Genomic DNA, 20,856 nt, shown 5'->3' with positions numbered 1-20,856 from the left:
CTGGCCGAATCAGACCCTGTCCTACAATCTCCGGGGCCAGCAGATGGGGCCAGGGCCCTAGGACCCCTTAAAGCAGCCTATTGCCGAGATGTTCGGTCCCGGCTTCCTTGCTTCTCGGCTCTAAATGGCATTTCCCTTTTTTGGCTCCTCTGGGGCGTTTTTCTGCTGAGCGGACACTTCGGACTCAGATTAGCGCGCGGGTCCCTGCTGTAGCAGAGGGCTTAGTGACGGCAAAGCTGAGGTTTATCGCTCCCCACAGGCATTTTCTATCTCCGTGGCCACTGCCTCCCTCCTGGAGGGCTGGGGACAGGGTGGGAATGCTGCCTCCTCAAATTTCTTTTTTTTTTTCACCCCCTGGCTCCTGGTGGGGCCCAAACTACCTCCCTCTAAGACCCTGATGTGTCCCCAGGACCCCATCCTGTTCTCGGGGACCCTGCGTATGAACCTAGACCCCTTCGGCAATTCCTCGGAGGAAGACATATGGCGGGCCTTGGAGCTGTCCCACCTGAAAACATTCGTGAGCTCCCAGCCCGCAGGCCTGGACTTCCAGTGCTCTGAGGGAGGCGAGAATCTCAGGTAACAGCCCCCTCCGGCCCTCCCCACTCCCATCAGCCTGGGTGCTCTTAGGGGGCATTGTTTGTCTTGAATACATTTTGTGTGCCAGGCATGCACCATCTCACTGTCTCCTCCCATAAGCCCTAGAGGTGGTCCATGGTCCCTCTTGGAAGGAAACTGAGGCAGGCCCAAAGCCATATAGCTGGGAAAAGGCAGGCCTGGGATTTGAACCAGGTCTGGGAGATTCCAAAGCCCTATTCAGACTTGTCCTATAGGTGTGTTTTTTTATATATATTTTTATTAATTTCAAGGAGGAAGGAAGAGGGAGAGAGAGATAGAAACATCAATGATGAGAGAAAATCACTGATCGGCTGCCTCCGGCGTGCTCCCCACTGGGGATTGAGCCTACAACCTGAGCATGTGCCCCTAACCCAAATCAAACCTGGGACCCTGGAGCCCACAGGTCGACGCTCTATCCACTGAGCCAAACAGGCCAAGGCTGTCCTGTAGGTTTTCAATGCCACACTGGCCGGGGGAGCTGGCTGGGGGAGGGATGGGGGGAGATGGGGAGCAGGGGCAGGGGTGTGAACTGAACTTGTGGAGCAGGTGAGAGGACAACTACAGTGCTTTAGGCAAATCATATGTTCCCAGATGGATGCAGTCTCGTCTGTAGTTTAGGAACGTGAGCTCTCTAGTTCCTTCTTTGCTTCTTTATAGCCTTAGATTTTATATCCCCGGCCTCTGGGCTGTGCCTCAAGGAGAGCCAGAAATCTCCTTACTGCGTCTAAAAGCTTGAGAATCCCATACCTGTGTTAGCTGTGTGATTTCGGGCAAGTTGCTTAACCTTTCTGTGCGCTTCCTTTTCTCCCACGCTAAAATAGAAGTAATGACGGTCCCCTACCTCTTTGCACCGTCCTGCCCAATGGAAATATCACGTGAGCCACGTGTGTGTAATTAAAATTTTTTCTAGTAGCCACATTAAGAAAAGGAAAAAGAAACAGGTGAAATAAATTTTAACAGCGGACTTTATTTAGCTTGATATATAGAAAAAAATATATTTTCAACATGTAATGGACATGAAAGTGATTAGGATAGTTTACATTTTTTCTTACTAAGTTGGAAATCCCATGTGTATTTTCACGTTTACAGCACATCCCACTTCAGACTTGCCACACTTCAACTGCTCTATAGCCTCCTGAGGCCAATGGCTGCCATTTGGACAGAGCCGTCTCAGGGTCATTGTGATTAAATGGAACGTGCTCAGCCTATATATACTCCTGGAGAATTTAGCTGTTCATATTCTTATTCTTCTACTTGGTCCGTACCATTGGACTCCCTCCAGAACTCAAAAACCAAACCAGAAACCTTTTACATTTGCTCAGCACTGAGTGGTGCTCAAAACACTTTGGCCTCCACTATCTCATTTAATCTTGACTGCAGCCCTGTGGGCCAGAAATGAGGCTCCAACGTATAAAATTATTTGCCCAAAGCTGCTCAGAGAGCAAGGGGAGGGGCAGAAACTCAGGAGAGTAGGGGCTTTTGCCCCAAACCTTTTTTTGTTGCATTGTAGCCACCCATGGGATGTCCCTGCCTCCCCAGGCAGCCCTGGAAGACGGCGTTTTAACGGGAGTTCACTTACACAGCCGTGCTGGGCATAGCTGGCCGACAAGCCTGAACTTCCAGACCCCGCGCCCCAGGGTTGTGTTTTGGCCCGTTCTCCTGCTCCTGCTTGCCATCAGCACCTCCCCAGAGCATCCCCTCGATCCCCACATACACCAGGACCTGAGACAGAAATGGGCTCCCTGCCTCCCTCACTGAGCTTGTAGCTGCTTTAAGTAGAACCTGTATCCTGTGCCAGTCCCACCATAAATCAATCCCGAGTTCTATCTGGCGGCTCATTCTGCGGCCAAAACCTTCATTAGTTGTGGGAATGGGCCAGGGAGAGAGCCTGGCCTTCACTTGGGCTGTGGTGACTCACCCCTTTGGGCAGGGCTGAGGTATTTGTCCTTGGGTGTGGGGTTGCTGCAGCCTCTGTGGTTGGGAACACAGCCTCACTTTGTTCACTAGCTCTGGCTTCCAAGGGAAGAGGTGGAAGGTATGCATCCTGCCCTTCCTCCATCTCCCCGGTGACCAGACATGGGGAGTCCCCCAAGTCCTTCCCTGCCCTTCTCCTTCCTCGTTCCCACAGCCCTGGCCTGTATTTCCCATGGGGGCAGGAGAGGCTATCTGAATTGTGTGATATTTGGTTCAGCAAGATGACATTGTGCAAATATCCAGAGAGAGCCATTTAAGTATTTCTTACTAAGGTGTAAATGACTGATAGAATGAAGCAGAGAAACATCATGGCACTAGTTGAGGAGCAAGGAGGAGGAAGAAGGCAAAGAAAGAAGTGGCCAGGTGCCAGAGACAGGGTTGTTGAGCACTGGCTCGATCCTCGAGGCCCCACCTTAATCCTCTCCCCTGCTCCGATTCCCGGTCCAGGGAGTCAGGGCTGGGGTAGAAATGAAAGAGGTTAGTCCTGGGCCATTGGGAAGGAGAGGAGACAGAAACCGTTCAGAGCGTGAGGCCTGGGGGCAGGCCGGGGGTCCCCAGTTGGTGATGTCTGCCTTCCCCATGTCCAGTGTGGGTCAGCGGCAGCTTGTGTGCCTGGCCCGAGCCCTTCTTCGCAAGAGCCGAATCCTGGTTTTAGACGAGGCCACGGCCGCCATCGATCTGGAGACCGACGACCTCATCCAGGCCACCATCCGCACCCAGTTCGAGAGCTGCACGGTGCTGACAATCGCGCACCGGCTCAACACCATCATGGACTACACCAGGTGGGGCGCCCAGCGGGGGGGGCTGCTGGGGCCGCCTGGGCCAGTGGGAAGGTTATCTGGATGCGGGAGAGAGGTGTGACCTTGGGCCATTGGATGAACCTTCCTGAACCCCAGTCCCTCAGGGCTACAGTCAGAGCCAGTGACAGGAGATCCCGGGAAATGTCCGGTTCCTCCCCAGCTCCTTACTGGAATTCTCCCGAGGGCCATTTCCTCAGAGGATTGGGAAGGAGGCCTTGTCCTTGGAATCGATGGCTTCTTTGGAGAGGCAGCTCACTCGGCCAAACAGAAAGACCGTGACCTACTCCCTCGTGGCGCCCAATGTCAGAGGGCGGTGCTGAGAACGAGGGGAGGGGCCGGGTGACTCAGATGCCTCATGGGAGTGAGCCGTGCTGGCCCAGCGGTCTGGCCCCATGGAGGCCTGGGAGCTCAGAATGCAGACGGGGGAGGCAGGACCCGGCCACCAATCTATGGTGAAGGAGGAGGGTGTGAGTATACCGCCAGACCTTCCTTCACAAAATAAACACCCACAGGGCATGGGCAGGGGGAGACCGTGCCATGGACGGGCCATGGGCAGCTGTCGTCCCTGTGTCAGAAGTGTCCCCACACAGCCCCAGGCGCCTGGGCACCAAGCTGAGAATGCTCTACGCCAGTGATGGCGAACCTTCTGAGCTCGGCGTGCCAGCATTTTGAAAAACCCTAACTTAACTCTGGTGCCGTGTCACATATAGAAATCTCTTGATATTTGCAACCATAGTAAAACAAAGACTTATATTTTTGATATTTATTTTATATATTTAAATGCCATTTAACAAAGAAAAATCAACCAAAAAAATGAATTCGTGTGTCAGAGGTTCGCCATCACTGCCCTATGCTGTCTGTTCCATCCCTGCCCCACCGTACTCCCCACTCCCACCCAGGACCCCATTGGAGAAGAGAAGGGAGGGTGGGCAGGAAGTGCTGGGCCCTGGATCCAGATAAGGGACAGGGCTGGGCTGAGCGAGTCGAGTCTGTTTTTCGGGCCCAAATGAGAATGGTTTCACCAGCAGCTCTGCGGGGAGAAGGCTCAAACTGGCCTTGGGAGTGGTAGTGGGGCTGACAGAAATTAATCAAATACCCATGTGACTGTCCATGTAATTAGACCCTGCGGGAAGGCAGCAGGGGTCCGTGGGGTGGGGGCTCAAGGAAGCCCATTTCCCCAGGGCAGCCAGGACTCTTTCTCTCCTACGGAAGGGAAGCCCCAGCTAGGCCCTAATGGATGAGTAGGAGTTGGGAGGCGGGGGAGGAGATGGGAGAGGGAGGATGCTGAAAATGTCAGGCCAAGGATACAACACGTGCAAAGGCCCTGAGGTAGGAAGGCACATGAGGCTGAAGTACAAAGAGCAAAGAAGACGGTGGAACCAAGATGAGGAGAGAGAGGGACAGACCTTGCTATGCTGCACTTCCAGGACCAGGGGGAAGCATCCCTTACCCTACATGTACTGAGAAGGGAGAGGGCAGTCTCCAGGGCTCCCGTATGGGAAGTGGCCAGGCAGTGATGTCCCCAGACACACTTCTTCCCAGGACATGTTTCTGGGTGTCCCATGGGTGGGGAAACAGAGTGTGTTCTACACCCTCCCATCCAGGGGCATCTCCCCAGGCTTGGGAGAGCCCTTCCACTCCTGCCCCACCCTGGGAGCCAGCCTGTGGGCCCTGTACCAGGTGCACCCGGTGATTACCTACCCCAGGCCGAGGTCTGACTGTATGTGTGTGGGTGGGGGAGATCCACCCGGCAGCGGCAGCCAGATTTGCAGCCACAGCCCCAGATTCCAGTGTCAGGGCTCACGGCAGCCCGGTTTCCCGCCGTGTGCCTTTGTGAGTTGGCACAAAGCAGATGGAAGCACACAGGGCCCAGCGCACAGGCCCGTGGCGCCCCCACGCACAGTCCTGTGACCCTGGCCCGGAGAAAGGCTCATTAGGGAAGGTTTTCGGAGCCCCGGCCCACAGAGATGAATAGGAACGTTGTGTTTGATCCCAGAAACCGCCTCATCTGCCAGGAGAGCAAACGGAGCGGCTAAAATAGCCGGCCTTGCAAGTGTGCACAGGGGGCGTAGCGGCTGTGCTGGGGGGGCTGACTGAAGTGGGAGGGTTGGCATGTCACTGCAGGGCCTGAGCAGTACCCAGAAGGGTAGGGTCGGGCTACGAGGCCAGGTCTGGGCTGACGGAGACCTGACTGCTTCTTTTTTTTGGCCAGGGTCCTGGTGCTGGACAAAGGGACAGTCGCTGAATTTGATTCTCCAACCAACCTCATCGCAGCCAGAGGCATCTTCTATGGGATGGCCAGAGATGCTGGTCTCGCCTAACAGAGATTCCTGGGATTTCCTCCCGGCTGACCTGGTTTTCCTCAGAAAGGAAAAGGACACCACCTGTGTCTGCAGAATAAACCTGGTAGCTGGGGGCATTTGTTGGACTTTTGCTCCTGTGAAACGCTCCGGGGGAAAACCGTGCGAAATGCAAGGCTCCGGGGGTGCCTGACGCGCCCAAGGTCGCAGATGGTTTGAGGCAGAGCCCAGACTAGTCCCCAGATCTCCTGATTCCCAGCCTCCTGTTCTGTCCCCACGACACTGCTTGCAATCACTTCATGGAGCAACCTCCCTACCCCTAGATGACTTTTCATAGTTTCTATTCTGAAGTCTTTTTGTAAAAAAAAAATAAAGCTTTTTCCTTCTGAAACAGAAGCTTGCCAGGTCAGGCCGTCCCTAAGAACCGAGTCCTGTACTCTGGAGTGCTGGCCTGAATCCATTAAAAATGGAACAGTGGTGAAATGAAGCTGCGTGGCCACTAACACTCATCTCGGGGCAGGCTGTCTCCGCCTGGTCACAGGGGTGAGGGTGAGGGCCTCGGAAGGAGGCGGGGAGGAAGGGGGAGAGGCGGAGGTGGACTTCAGTATACATCTACATGGCTGGAATGATCTGAAGACTTCAGACCCAAGAGCTTTGGGCTGGAAATATTGTCTTCACAGCCAAAATTCACTGGGAAATTGCCAGAAGTTCCCGCTCTGCTGTGCAGATACTATAAAAAGGTGAGAAATGAAGTCCCTGAAATCTGACCTGAGGCCTCTTGGGACAGCTGCTGGGAACACCTCCGCGTTTATGTCATCCCTCAGACCTGTAAGCCTGCTTCTCTAGGGGCCGCAAAGTGCCTGGCACTTCATTTCCTCACTCCTTTAGAAGTCTGTTCCAGACAGGTCTCCATAGCCAGTGCGGCTCGGAACCATCCGTCTTCCTCAGTCGGGCTGAAGCTGAATGCGGGAGGAACGCAGGCAGCCCTGACGATCCCTGGCTGGTAAATGAGATGAGGGGTGGGTTTTGCTTTCTTGAGCAATCCATCCGTTTATTTTCTGTGGGTCAGTTTACCTGCACAAGACCTTCTATTTGGAATGGATCTCTTCTCTCTGTTACTTAGCTTCCTGGTCTCCTCTTTCATTTCCGCAGTCTTCATCCTTGGTAAGATGTGACTGGTTGTGGGTGACGGTTTGTCTTCTTCCCCCACCCTAAATGGTTTGCAGGAGGTGTGGAGAGGCCTCCTTTGATCTGGTTTTGCTCTGTGCCTTGGGGCAGCCTGTGCTACAGGCCCATTTGTTAAAGGTTAACCACAATTTTTTTTTGGCAGGCTCTTTTGGCTCAGGATGTTTATGAGTGTATGGAAGAAGACTTCCATCCTTGTGATAAAGCAAGTATGAAAGCACAAATGCCCATATTATTCTTCCTCTGCTTGGTGCTAAGAAAAGGTCTCTGCTATGCGCCCTGATTTATTAGATCAATTTGGCCTGACGTCTGCTTTGTGAGGCTCTAGCTGCCCTAAACCTACAGAAATGCAGGTTCCTTCAGCATCGTTCTCAGCTGAAGATATGAAGGTGTAAAGCTGTATTTTCCTCTCCTGTCTAGGGAGTTTGCTTCTGAGCTCATTGAGGCCAAGACAGGTGCTGACAGCCCGAAGGAGAGGCTCAGTTGGGTGAAGTAAATAGAATAATCAAAAAATGTAGTTAAGCCAAAGCCGGTTTGGCTCGGCGGATAGAGCGCCGGCCTGCGGACTGAAGGGTCCCGGGTTCGATTCCGGTCAGGGGCATGTACCTGGGTTGCGGGCACTTCCCCAGTGGGGGATGTGCAGGAGGCAGCTGATCGATGTTTCTCTCTCATCGATGTTTCTGACTCTCTATCTCTCTCCCTTCCTCTCTGTAAAAAATCAATAAAATATATTTAAAAAAAAAAAAAAATGTAGTTAATAGGATGACCTCCATCTAGCTGGCTCAGCTACTCCGGGGAAATGAAGCTGACTGCTGAGAATGGGAGGGAAGACTCCGCACAAGATATCTGTCTCCAGGCGCCACTGACAGGGCGTGAGCACCACAGCAGCAGGATGCAGGAGGCTCAGGTAGGGAGCGGTCCCTCCCATGCTTCCTCCACCGCGTCTGGTCCCTGGGACTGTCCAACCATTTAAACCCCCTATGGGTAGAAGTAAAGTGCTGTTTAGGAAGCCAAAATGAAAGAATATGGGCTTGGTCAGTTAATATTTAATTTTAATAATACCTGTTATATTTGAACAGTCAGCAATGCACAAAGAAAATTATCTTCAGTGAATGTTTGCCCACAGTATGAACACATGCTTTAAATATGCAGTGGAGGAGGGGGGAATTCACAGTAACAGAGCTAAAAAGAAAAACCCTTTGTTATAAATTACACAAAGCATATAAAAATATTTCTCTGAATGCATAGATTAAGACTTTAGACTCACCTACCAGCAACTGTGCAGTCTTATTCTACGGCCATACATAGAGGGCACTGGACCACAGAGGGCTTTATAGAGGAGACCCGCGTAGGGCCCATCTCTCACCTGAGACGCCAGCCCCTGGCTCCCTCTGTTCCTAAGCCCTGGAAATGCCCGGAGCTGCTCCTCTGTAGGTCACCCCCAAGCGAGGCCTCCACTGCTTCTGAATCGCTAACCGATCTGGATGCCTGGAAGCTTTAACCCCAGTGACTTAGACATGAGTTAATACTGAATTTATTTCTTTCACGACAGAACTAATCTTATCATTAAACTTTTTTTTAAAGGAAAGGGGGAGAGAGGTTAGCATGTCTAGATAAACTAGCTTCTGATTGGTTTGCAACACAAGGGAGGTTTCTTTTTTAAAGTACCTCAGAGAGAGTGAGTAATAAGTAACCTTTACTCTGCCATGCAAACACTGTACAAGGGTAAGTCACCATCAGCAAGTGCTGAAACACATTCGGTCGGTCCCTGAACGGTGACTCCGTGGAGCTGGCCTTGCGAACACTCCACCTCAGCTCCGCATTGGGGCAGCAGGAGGCCGTCATCTTAGCACCGCATTCTCTTCCCCTGACATCTTCTGCACATTCTCTCTCCACCCAATGAAGGTAACACAGTCAGGAAGTGAAGTTTCTTTGGAAACTATAGGCACTATGGGGAAAAGCTTCTTAGGACAGCAGGGTGCCCTTCAACAGCTGGCTTCAAACCCCTGCTCTCCCGTCTGTGCTCGTTCTCACATCGGAAGCTAAGCTGTTTGTTCAACAAGACAGTGGCTTTCTGTTCACATTAATGACACTGAAGGAAAAGAATCCTTGAATGCATTCTTCTAAAAATTATTATGCCATGTTCAAGAGTTTAATCAGGTGTGCACTTTTTGTTTTTCATTTTTCAGAACAAAGCCTGGTAGACTTGCAATTGCCTTTGTGGGGGGTATTGGATTGGTGGGGGTTATGGGAGATCCCTAAGATAAAACAATTTGTTTACAAAAGCAACAGATTTCAGAGTTGTGTAAAAATCCTAATAATTTCAAAATAATCTTTATCTTTTATACAAAAATAAATATCCTAACTCCTTTAGCTCAGTTTCCTACAATAACCTTTAAAACAGCAACAGATTCAGTCTCAAAAATTGCTTTTCATTTCTAGTGGAAAATGAAAGTAGAGAACATGGACAGGCAATGTTTGTGCTCTTCTCATATGGTGCAATTAAACACGAAGATGGCAGGAATCACTTCAGTTAAAAAAAACAAAACAAAACAAAAACCGCGGTTGCTCTTTTGGAAGGCATCGGAGAGCCCTCTAGTGACCACAAAGGGAAGTGAATGCAGAGGTGCTAGTCTAGGGCTTGGCAATGGCCGACTGGAGACAGAGGAGCCATGAGTGTTTACAAAGGAAAAAGTGGGGGAGGGGAAGCTCTTTTGGTTAACAGCATATTTACAATTAGGTAACTGTATCCTTAAATACTTTTCACCTGAGTAACATTTATAAATATGTTATATGGAACCTCACAGCCACAAGCCACACTAAAACCCATCTGTCTAGCACCTGTGCATTCCCGTTTTCCTCAAGTCGGTTCACATTTCAGGACAGTTGTGAGCGTGCATCACCAAGCCGAGTGCATCCTGGCCCTTCAGGTGCACTGTCAACAGGAGTGGCTAGAAACAGGCTCCACTCTCTCAGCACTGCGGACCGCTCTCTTACATGCTGCACGTAAAACACACTGGATATGGAACCGCCAGCTCCTGCCTCTCCAGACCACTTCTCCACTGTTCACAGCGTTGAGCAATCGGTTTATTGTGCACCAAGAGGCTTGGAAGAGTGGCACCACTGCTTGAGGGTCAGGGGCTTCCACCTTGGCAGGACAATGTTAGTGTACACTACTCAGTGGCACCAGCGGCCCTCCGGCATCCAAGGCATTGAGATCAATGGCTTGTCCTTGGCCCAGAGGTGACCCGCTGTCACAATACTCAGTGATAAAAGTCCCTGCGGCATTAGTAAGTCAGTTTTGAAGCTCTCCTGTTGTAGCAAGGCCTTTCTGTCAGTGTGGATGCAGCATTTCTGAACAGAAAATTATTTTCACTTATTGTTAGAACCAGTTCCAGCTCTTGGAAATCTTGGAGTCGAGCAACATCTTTGTCCTAAAACAAAAATAGGTTAATCAGATTAAGAGGAGCCACTTGTCTCTTTCTATTTGGTATGCTGTGTTGAACTGATATCAGTTTCTTGGCTCATTTTAAAGCCTAAAAACAAACACAGAAACAAAAACAAAAATCCCTGCGGCCGTCAGTGACGGTGCAGGAAAGGCCCAGGGGCGTGAGCTGGTTGGAATGGTGGAAGCCCTTAGCCGCAGCTGCTATCGGATGAGCACACCTTGAAGGGAGAGGCAATGCAGGAATCAGTTTTACTCACGTGCTCTGAGAAGCAGAGCCTGATGCTCAAAAAACCCAGAGATGTTGGGAGGACCACACATGCATCCGTGTGGATTTGCCCTGTAGTTTAACCTCATTCTGATGGTGCACTAAGATACTCCTTATAGAGCCACACAGAAACAACTGAATGGAAACGTGAATGGTATGTCAGAATGTTCTCTCTGGAATCCTACAACTTTCAAAAAGGCCACAAAACAAAGAAACAAACAAAAACCAAAAAGGCCAATGTCCCTTATGGACCCAGGAGAGAGAGAGAAAGCTCAATGGTTATATTTGGAAAACAACCCTTCTCTCCTTTTCCATTATCTTCATTTCTTCAACTATGACTCATAACCAAGGAGGAAACTGGGTATTTTCCAAATGCAGAAAGCAACTGACCCCTCAGGCGTAGCAGGCCTTGCCTTACCTTTCTGACCAGAGTATTGGGTAACTTTCTGATCTTCTCCACTTGATCTGGATTAACACCCAGCTCACAGCAACTCACTCTGAGCAATTCTTGGTAGGTGAGCTCCTGTCGGTCTAGTTCAATTTCAATGAAATCATTTTCTCGAAGAGATGGGTTTTGAATCCTCACCTTGAGCACCAGCTCTAGAAAAAAAAAAGAGAGAAATACTAATGGATGGTTCTGGCATAATCAGCCTAAGTAATTTAAGACCTTTTCCAGAAGATGCTTGTGCCACCCAATGAGGAAAAGCTAGGCACCAGCAAGATTTGCTCAAGCCCAGTTCTGGCTCTGCTGGCAGTTTCCTGCACCTAAGCCTGTGTGTGCTTCTAAAGTAAAAGGGGCCAAGGCCGGTTTGGCTCAGTGGATAGAGCGTCGGCCTGCGGACTGAAGGGTCCCAGGTTCGATTCTGGTCGAGGGCATGTACCTGTGTTGTGGGCACATCCCCAGTAGGGGGTGTGCAGGAGGCAGCTGATCGATGTTTCTCTCTCATCGATGTTTCTAACTATCTCTCTCCCTTCCTCTCTGTGGAAAATCAATAATATATATTAAAAAAAAAAAAAGTAAAAGGGGGCGTGGAGGTGGGCTGGGGCGGGGACAACCATCACAACTGTACAGAGGATCATTTCTTTCTGCTGCTGGAACTAAGAAGGTAAAGGCTTAAGAATGGGTTTGGGAGTTAAACTACATATAAGCAGGGAAGGAGAGAGAGGGGAAAAGGCACAGGCAAGATATGGTACATGAGTTACTCTAAAAAGATTTAACGATTGTGGATCTAAAGGTATTTATGAAATATGAAATTCCTTGTATTAAGTGCAGTAAAAGGACAAAAAGCTACTAATAAAAATTAAAGTATAATTATGATTTGAGTACAGTGCACTTTACCAAGGGAGGAGCCTTGGCTTTGGGAGTAAACATCTTGCTGTACAAGAGAGTAAGGTAGTGGTCCAAAAGGATGTGACATGTCCAAGGGACACAGGAACTGGCTTAAAGAAGCGCCCTCTGGGCAAATGTGACATAATTTGAACATCAAAGTAATAGCAATGGATTATAACCCAAATGACTAGAATAAGAATCTGCGTTCATGCTGATATAAATGGAGGAGAAAAGAAAGCCCTTCTTTACAGTAGAATACCAACTAGTAAATAGAGAATGACAGGAAATCATATTCTTCAAAATAACTGGCCTCAACTCTTTAAAAATATTGAGGTCCACAATGACAGAGAAAGGCTGGAAGTGTTCCAGATTAAAGGAGACTAAACCAACACGGTAACTAAATGTTATGGGGGGGCAGGGGCAGGGGCAGAGGTGAGGGGTGAGGATGGCTATGAAGGGCATTGTTGAGATAACTGACAAAATTTAAGTACGGACTATGGATTAGAAAACAGTATTCTGTATCAAGGTTACATTTCCTAAATTTGATCATTGTGTTGTGTATAATTATGTAACGGACTATCCTTATTCTTAGGAAAAACAGTTCAAGGTAAAGGGGCAAAAGGCAAACAATTTGAGGAAAGAGAGTTCCTTACTAGTATACTAGTGTTGCAGCTCTTCTGTAAATCTGTAATTATATTTAACATAAATACATTCCACCCCCAAAAACCCAGGAAGGAAAGCTCTGGAGCTCTGGATACTGTCTGCCCATTTGCAGAGGCGGTTGCTGACGAGGAGTTACCTTGCATATTAAAAGGAAACGCTCCAGTGAAGAAAAATGGCTGGAATGCTGGCGCTGGTCCTGCGTATGTCCCATTTTGAGGCTCCAGAGACACTGGTGGCTTGGACGGGACGGGAGAGAACAGTGATCGACTCTGAGTCACGGGTGGCTGACAAACAGGTTTTGTGCTTTCTGGTGTTCTGAGGATAGCAGAGGGGGCAGACACATCCCCATTCTGCACCAGCGCCAAAGAGGTGTGCTCCCTCGGAAAGGCCCCCAGTGGGGGAGGGTCCCCAGGGGGTAGCAATGCAGGGGAGCTGTCTCCAGGGGGTGAGGCAGGGGGTGTGGCAGGGGGTGTGGAGGGGTCCCCATTCTGCAGCGGGGCCGAATCCTCTGCCACGGAGGTGTAGAGAAAAGGGAAAGCTGGACTGGCCAAATAGTTGGGAACAAAGGGCAGGTCTGACTCCTTCATCTGGGGGAGGTTGTCACCATCATCATCCTCTTCCACTGAAAAAGAGGAAAACACAGAACCTAGACATAGTCCAAAAATGGGCAAGAAACGAGTGTCCTGTGAAACCTAGTACGCTTTGGTATATGACAGAATTCCATGGTCAGTGTTCTGTGCCTCTTCAAGTCAGAAGAAAAAGAATATTTCATTAGGTTTATGATTATCGTTTTTATCATCTTAAATTTTACAGATTAAAAAACTTATAATGCCTACCTTCCCAGAAACAACATAGAATTACTATCTTGGCACAGTCATACAGTCTTTGCTTTTAGAAGCAGACTGGTTGCTTGAATCGCATAAAGAATACAGCCAAAAAAAAAAAAAAAAAAGAATACAGCCAATAATACTACTTAAATCAGTTTGACAAAATCAAAAGCTGCCCCAAAACTCAGACTCACCTCCCATTATCTTTCTGATTTCTCTCCTTGATGTTAACTGGACTGGCATTTCTCCTTTTGTGGTAAGAATCTCTTTGTCGGCTCCTGATTTTAACAAGTAAGAGACCACCTGACCATGATTGCGTTTACAGGCCCAGTGTAAACAGGTCCTGTCCCAAAAAAAAGGGGGGTAGGGGGGAGAGTAATTTAAAAAGGAGAGGTGATTTGGGATTTCAAATTCTACACGTTAGCAAATAAATATATGCAAGAGTTCGGCTAGGACCAGGAAACCAGGCTAGTAATCTCAACTTTTCTTTACAGAAAGCAGATGATCAAAATATTTACTATGCTTAAAATTTATTTTTAAATTTCATTGCTGGCCCTTGGGAGAAACTAATTTGTCCTAGGAGCTTTCATTTCAATGGCTTCCAGAAGGCTGACAGGCTGGCTGGCTGGATAACTCTAATGGTATTGCTGAGTGTTAGTCTATCAGTATTGCTCATTTGATTGTCCCAATCTCTTTAAAGTATATCTTTATATTGGCACATTCCTGTTTTAGGGACTATGGAAACTGGCTTCATATGCATCAATTATCACTTGAAGATTAAATATTATCAGGGAAATAATTATCTTGTATCTACAAGCTTGCTCTGCCACTAAAATGATTTACTAGTAATACAGAATATTCCTGTCTGAATCTTTTCCTCTTTTTCTTTCCTTCACACTCTCAAAAAGAAGGATTTCCAAATTTCCATTTTTATTTTTAAATATATTTTTATTGACTTTAGAGAGGAAGGAAGAGGGAGAGAGAAAAACATCAGTGATGAGAATCATTGATCAGCTGCCTCCTGTATGCACCTTACTGGGGATTGAGCCCACAACCCAGGCATGTGCCCTTGACCGGAATTGAACCCGGGACCCTTCAGTCCACAGGCCGACACTCTATCCTCTGAGCCAAACCAGCCAGGGCTAAATTTCCATTTTTAAAAATGTTGGCTTCTCTTGTTCTCTCCAGAAGGCGACAAACACACCCTCATCTGCTTATACGTAAGGCACTGCACAGACTTTAATTCCTAAGGCATTTAAAAATGTACATCAACCACCAAAATTTCAAGAACTCTTCTACCATAGTCATTTAAGTAAAACTAATTCTTTAATATTGTACACATAGGGGTTATGTACACACTGAAGGGCTGTTATTTTAACACTGTATAGAAACATAATTAACATGCCAGCAAATACTCCATCTTAATCGAAATGAAAGGATTCAGAGCTACTAAATTCATACCCAACTGTCAAAGCTGAATGATACCATGGAAGACTTTCTTCCCACTGTTTTGAAATGTCCTCATTCACCAACTCTCTAATTGAACTGAGATAAATACCTTTAGTGCTTATAGGCAAATACAGGTATGGAAAAGAATAGAACATATGTACCAGAGTGAGAATTAGGTCACTCACCTGGGAAATATATCTAGAAAGTTCGTTTGGTTCCAGGAAAAAGCTGATTTTACCCTGGGTACCCTGATATTTATGACTTACAGAAAGCTAGCCTGTCTGGCTGGCTGGGAGCAACTCCACTGATGTACCAGAGTGGCATTCTACAATAGATTCATTAGAATTAGATTATTCAAGTGCCTTTAAGGTGCACTCCATGACGATATGACTACCAATTTGGGAAAAATAAGGCCAGAGTCTTGATCTAGACTTCTACAACATAAGCTCCAGGAAGACAAGGAAGGGTCTACTTAGACATACAAGTGCTTAATTAATATTTGCTGAGTGAGTGAACCAAGAACAAGGTAGGTGTTGCTAGTAGAAGGATTCAATGCATTCTGGGCAAACTGCAGCCAACGGTGTGTTTGTGTGTGGATGTCTGTAGCATAGGCTTGGAAAGTAAATAATTATAATCAGCAGCTCTCAAAAATGAATGGAGCATGATGAGAAAAATATGTTCCCTTTGGAAATAAGTGCTCACTTGCCAGTAGTAAATCATGACAAACTTGTTCATGACAAGCTTGAGAGGAAGGAGGTAATGGACTGCCAGTGGGTCTGATACTCTGGGACAAACCAGCTAACTAAAGCAGCACCATGTCAAGTGGGGTTAAGTCAGCACGGCTCCCCAGCCCTGTGCCCTAATCACCTACAGTCCAGATCTGTGTGGCTCTGGGCAGTCATAACTCAGAGCCACTGCAACCAGGCAATCTTTTCAAATTCTTCCTGAGCCATTATACTTGTTCCTTAAAGCCAAGGGATATGCATGACACTTAAATTATAGTCGACGTGGGAGTTCTATCTTTGAACCTCAACTCTCTAAGCTTTAAATTTGCAGTCAGAATATCCTATTAGTGCTGGGAAGTATTTCAGACCAGAGGCCCTGGGCATCATTCATCAGTGCTGAAATTGTGGTTACTGAGCAACTAAGAACTGAAAGCAGTAACCATTCTGCTAGAGAGTAAGTATTTGGTTTTTTCTTAGGTAATCTTTATCCAGCACACTGCTCATAAAATAAACACAGATATAATGCTTCCCATGCTGGACATTGGTCTAAAAGCAGTACAGATAGTAACTTATTTAATCCTCTCAACAACCCACGAGTTCAGTACTATTATCAATGTTCCTTCCATATTACAGATGAAGAAACTGAGGCAGCCAGCAAATAAATAAGCAAAACAAACAGTATGCTTGCTATTCTCAAGCGTTATGAAATGTTATAGGGACAATAAAGCAAGGAAAGGAAGTAGGGGATGCTAGGGGTACGGGAGGGGCATAGTGCAATTTTAAACTGAGGAGCCAAAGAAAGGCTCACCACGGTTATATCTAAGCTGAGACCTGAAGGAGGTGAGAAAGCAAAAGCATTTTTAGATGGAAGGGAAAGCGCAAAGGGCTTAAATCAGAGCTGTGCCTCATGTTTCAGGAAAAGCAAGGCCGAGAGCAGAATGAAGAAAGCAAGGGGCAAATGCAGAGATGAGGCATCGAGGCAGGAGGATCGGGGACAGGAGTAGGAACTATAGGATTCCGTGGGCTCTTAGAGTGAGATGGGAGCCATTAGAGCAGCGGTTCTCAACCTGTGGGTCGCCACCCCTTTCGCGGTCGAATGACCCTTTCACAGGGGTCGCCTAAGACCATCCTGCATATCAGATATTTACATGACGATTCATAACAGTAGCAACATTACAGTTATGAAGTAGCAACGAAAATAATGTTATGGTTGGGTCACAACATGAGGAACTGTATTTAAAGGGCCAGAAGGTTGAGAACCACTGCATTAGAGGGTCCTGAGCAGAGTGAAATGATGCAAATTCCGTTTTAAGTTAGGATCCCTCTGACTTCTATGTTGAAGAAGACTGTCAGGGATCAGGGTAGAAGTAAGGGGACTAGTTAGGAGGCCACTGCAATGACCCAGGTAATAGAATGATGGCAACTCTGTACCAGAGATGTAGTGGTACAGCCGGCGAGAAGTGGTCAGAATTCGCCGGCTGAGTGGCTGTGGGTGTGAGGGAAAGATCAGAAGCAAGGCTGGCACTGAGGGTTCTGGCCTGAGCACCTCAGACGCTGAGATGAGGACCCCGAGGAGCAGGCCTGGGGCAATTAGGGGATGAGAGCAGACCAGGAATTCAACCTTTGACACCTTGAATTTGAGGCGGCGATTAGACATCTGTCCCAATAAATCTCTGAGAAGCTTCTTCAGGTTACTTCAGATTCAACTTATATTAACTGAGTACTGTTAAAAAGCAAAATTCAACTCAGTAAATTTGAAGATCTAATTGGCTCTATTAAATAATTCAGGATTGCCCTGGCCAGTTTGGTTCAGTGGATAGAGCGTCAACCTGTGGACTGAAGGGTCCAGGATTCGATTCTGATCAAGGGCACATGCGCAGGTTGCAGACTCGACACCCAGTGGGGGGCCGTGCAGGAGGCAGCCAATCAATGATTTTTCTCTCATCACTGATGTTTCTATCTCTCTCTCCCTCTCCAGTCCTGTCTGAAATCAATTTAAAATTTTTTTAAAATAATTCAGGATTGAACAGCATCCCACCTAGCAAATAGAAGGGAGCTCTGAGAAGCTGTTAAAAAAAAAAAAAAAGAAAGGTTTTTAATAGGCAGAAACTGAGCAGGACAAGAAAGTTGCTGATGTAAGACAAGGACGGATCATTGTATTTTTCAGACAAGTGCACTTTTCTTTGGGAGCAGCAGGAGTCTTACTAGGTAGATAACCTCACTAGTGTGGATGAGGAAATTCCTAATCTGATTAACAGTCACCTTTCTGGGAGGGGCTTTAAACTGCAATAAAGTCTTGGCTTGCTGTCCTTGGGACCTTGGGCCTGTAGTTCCTTTTCTAAACAGCACCTGTTATGTGGCGGGCACTATGGTTAGGAAAGCAGGGTCTGGAGTCCAAGGCTGGGTTCATTTCCTAGCTCCATAGATAGTACAACTTTATGACCTTGGGGAAATTACTTAATCTTTCTGGGCCTTAGTTTCCTAATCTGTGAAATGGAGAGAATAACAAAAGCTATGTCCCTGTGTGGTTGTGAATGACATAATATTATGTAAAGCCCTTAGAACCTCGTGTGTGCTGCTGAGCAAGCTCAGCTATTTATATTATGCTTCATCTCGTTGGACGCTTACAACACTCTCCTGAAATACATAATTGGAAAATGAAGTGACTCCAATAAATTCAATCAGTGAGGCAGGAAGAAGAGCCTGCAGGCAAGCCCAGGCTCCTTCATCTGTACAAGGCTGCCTCCCAGGGCCCCAACAGGGATTCCCAGCTGGTGGGCCGCCCAGAAACGCTCAGGAAAGGCACACACAGAACAGCAAGCTCGTCTGCAAACACTTTTAAACAAAGCAGCTGCATCTATTGTTTCCTGGCATTCTCAACAGCTACTCCCGTTTTTTTCTTTAGGGTAAGGAGGGAGATAGATTTGTGAGGTCTGGTCCTGGCTATCACATTAACAGTTGTGTTGAGGGCAAGTTACTCTCTGGGGAGGAACCCATCTCCAATGTTCCTTTCAGTTCCAAATGTATGATTCCACTTTTAAAAGATAACATTTGCAAACTTAACTTGAACTCTGAGCTAGCAAAATAGGCAGGATCAAATAAAAATAAACAAATTTAAACGTGAAGAGGGCAGAATAACACATTCAGTAACTGCACACTCACACTTGGACCACCAGCACATCTTAAAACGACTCCTTACTTCATCGGGAAGGACTTAAGTGCAGGCAAGTATCTAAAGCCTTAGACCAGATTCTCTATTTGAAACTGGAACAGTTAGACAAAGAAAACACTCCAAAGAATAAATGAATGAGTCTTCCCTCAACAGGCAGCTGAAGGCAGCAGCAGTCACTGCTGCAGGGGGACAACGGAGCAGAACAGCGGTGCAAGTGATTTTTCTTTTCTGCTCTTGAGAAAAGAAATCGTGCTAGTTGATAAGATTCATCTATGCTTTGGGCTGTACACACGCGTTCTGCAGGAGCACCTATGCCATAGGTCCTATGGCAAAACAATCCAACACCGGAATTGGGGTGAACTCCCAATTAGCGCGAGAACCACAGCCAGCACCCTTCAGGCCAAGTGAGTGGGGGGTGGGGGGTGGCGCTGCCCGGGGAAGACCACGTGGGCCACGATTTCCGCGCTCCCGACTCCCTCGGGCAGGGGGGCCGGGCTGGCCTCCCGAGCGCACAACTTCGGGGTCCCGGCGCCAGGCCGCGCCTTCGCTGGCGTCGCCGAGGTCCCGGGCGGCCGCCCCACGGCCCGGCCCGCGGCGCTGGCCCTGGCCTTCCCCGCTCCCCACTTACCAGCCGTTGACCTCGTTTTGGGAATTCACATCCACCCCGCTCTCCACCAGTTTCTGCACCTCCCGAATGTCCCCCAGGGCCGCGGCCTCCCGCAGCCTCTCCTGCTGCTCCTTCTGCTCTAAGCCAGCGCTCATCTTCCCCGCGGCCCAGGCCCCCGCCCGCCCCGGGCCCGTCAGCGCTGCCGCCACCGCCGCCCGCTCCCGGCCATGGGGAGAGCGCGGGGCTGGCCCGCCCTGCTCGCGCCGCCGCCGCCCGCCCGCGCCCGGCCCGGGGCCTCGGCTCCCTCCCGCCGGCCGCCCGCCGCCCTCCTGCTGCTCCCGGCCCCGCGGACCCAGTGGCCCGCCCCGGCCGCGCCTCCCGCAGGCCGGCTCCGGGGGACCCTATTCAGAGTAACAACGCCGACCCCGATCGCTTCCGTTCCGCCCTGGGTCCGGGCCGCGCCGCCTGTTTACGTAACCGCTGCGCTGGGTCTGCCGCCCTGATTCTTGCGCTATTTTTAGACACGCCTCTCCCCTCCCCACACTCCTCCCCCCACCCCCGCGGCTCCAGGGAGGACAGATGCGTGGAAAGGGGGGGAAATGCATGCTTGAGAGCCAGGAAAGCCTGATCCTCTGGCGCAGGCTGTTTACCGGGCATCACAAATAATTGCTGGGTTTTTGTGTGTGTGTTTTTCCCCTCCAGGTCGTTTGAGCCTTTCTCGTTATTTGAGCCAGCTCTTGCCCAGCAGGATGGGGAAATGGACCGAAAACGATCCTATTATTATATGCCCGTCACTGCAGAGATAGATTACACGGCTCTTTCTTCTTCTGACAGTGCTTGGACCATTTAGTTCGAATATTTATTTCAATTGCCCCGTGGTTTTACATCTCATTTCTCCTAACAGGGATGGATGTCTTCTATAGCTTGGCTTTCGGGGGAAATATGTATACTGTGCCTCGAGTCTGTAAACTGCCATGTATTACTGCTTATAAATCATAATTAGTTACTCTTCATGAAGGCCGTGTAAGGAAAAAAAGAAAGGCCACCAAAGAGGCTTTTTGGAGCTTCGGGGAGAGCTATGGTGCGGATGCAAAGAGGATGTTTTCTGCCTGACTCTGCCTGGTCAATCTAATGAGGTTCCGCGCACGCGTGGCCCTGCTTTATCGCCCAGCGGGTGAAAAATAAAATCATTGTTGTGCTGAGCGCAGGTGCCTCTGAGAGGTTTTCCAGTGTGGCACACGAGGGCACCTTGCAGATGGGGTCAGGAGGATTAAGGAAATGGCCCTGCAGTGGAAAGGAGGAAGGCCTGAACAAAGAGAGGAGCTGAAACAGGAAGGGACAAACTCAGGGATGGAGTTCTCATTTCCCTCCCTTGGAGCTACCCAGGGCCCGCACAGCAAGCATTTTTCTTGCTGCTATTAAAGAAAAACAACCTGTCTGTTCGTTGTGATGGCGGAATCCACACAGTACACAGTATGCCCCAGGTGATGGTAACA

The 20,856-nt window shown here is 48.6% G+C and overlaps 2 protein-coding genes across 4 annotated transcripts in view; one reads left to right on the top strand and one right to left on the bottom strand.

Annotated features, from left to right (window-relative positions):
- ABCC3 (ATP binding cassette subfamily C member 3) overlaps positions 1 to 7,093 on the top strand; it is a gene marked incomplete at its 5' end in the record, with an annotated part of 43,405 nt that extends 36,312 nt beyond the window's left edge. For all 3 annotated transcript variants that reach the window (XM_081110554.1, XM_081110553.1, XM_081110552.1), the window contains 3 exons: positions 410 to 576; positions 3,177 to 3,371; positions 5,602 to 7,093. In XM_081110554.1, coding sequence (XP_080966680.1) covers positions 410 to 576; positions 3,177 to 3,371; positions 5,602 to 5,710 — 471 coding nt within the window. In that variant the 3' untranslated portion in view covers positions 5,711 to 7,093. The remainder of the gene's footprint in view (positions 1 to 409; positions 577 to 3,176; positions 3,372 to 5,601) is intronic.
- Positions 7,094 to 7,905: 812 nt separating this feature from the next.
- Positions 7,906 to 19,523, bottom strand: ANKRD40 (ankyrin repeat domain 40). Its single transcript, XM_081109134.1, has 5 exons — positions 19,382 to 19,523; positions 13,602 to 13,750; positions 12,717 to 13,202; positions 11,006 to 11,187; positions 7,906 to 10,308 (listed from the first exon to the last, which is right to left on the bottom strand). The coding sequence occupies exons 1-5, from the start codon at positions 19,513 to 19,515 to the stop codon at positions 10,162 to 10,164; spliced, it is 1,098 nt and encodes a 365-aa protein (XP_080965260.1). The 5' UTR covers positions 19,516 to 19,523; the 3' UTR covers positions 7,906 to 10,161.
- Between the last annotated feature and the right edge of the window lie 1,333 nt (positions 19,524 to 20,856).

This window comes from Myotis nattereri (genome assembly GCF_964212035.1).
Source record: "Myotis nattereri genome assembly, chromosome: 16".
Taxonomy (NCBI): domain Eukaryota; kingdom Metazoa; phylum Chordata; class Mammalia; order Chiroptera; family Vespertilionidae; genus Myotis; species Myotis nattereri.
This window is presented reverse-complemented; position numbering and strand designations above follow the sequence as displayed.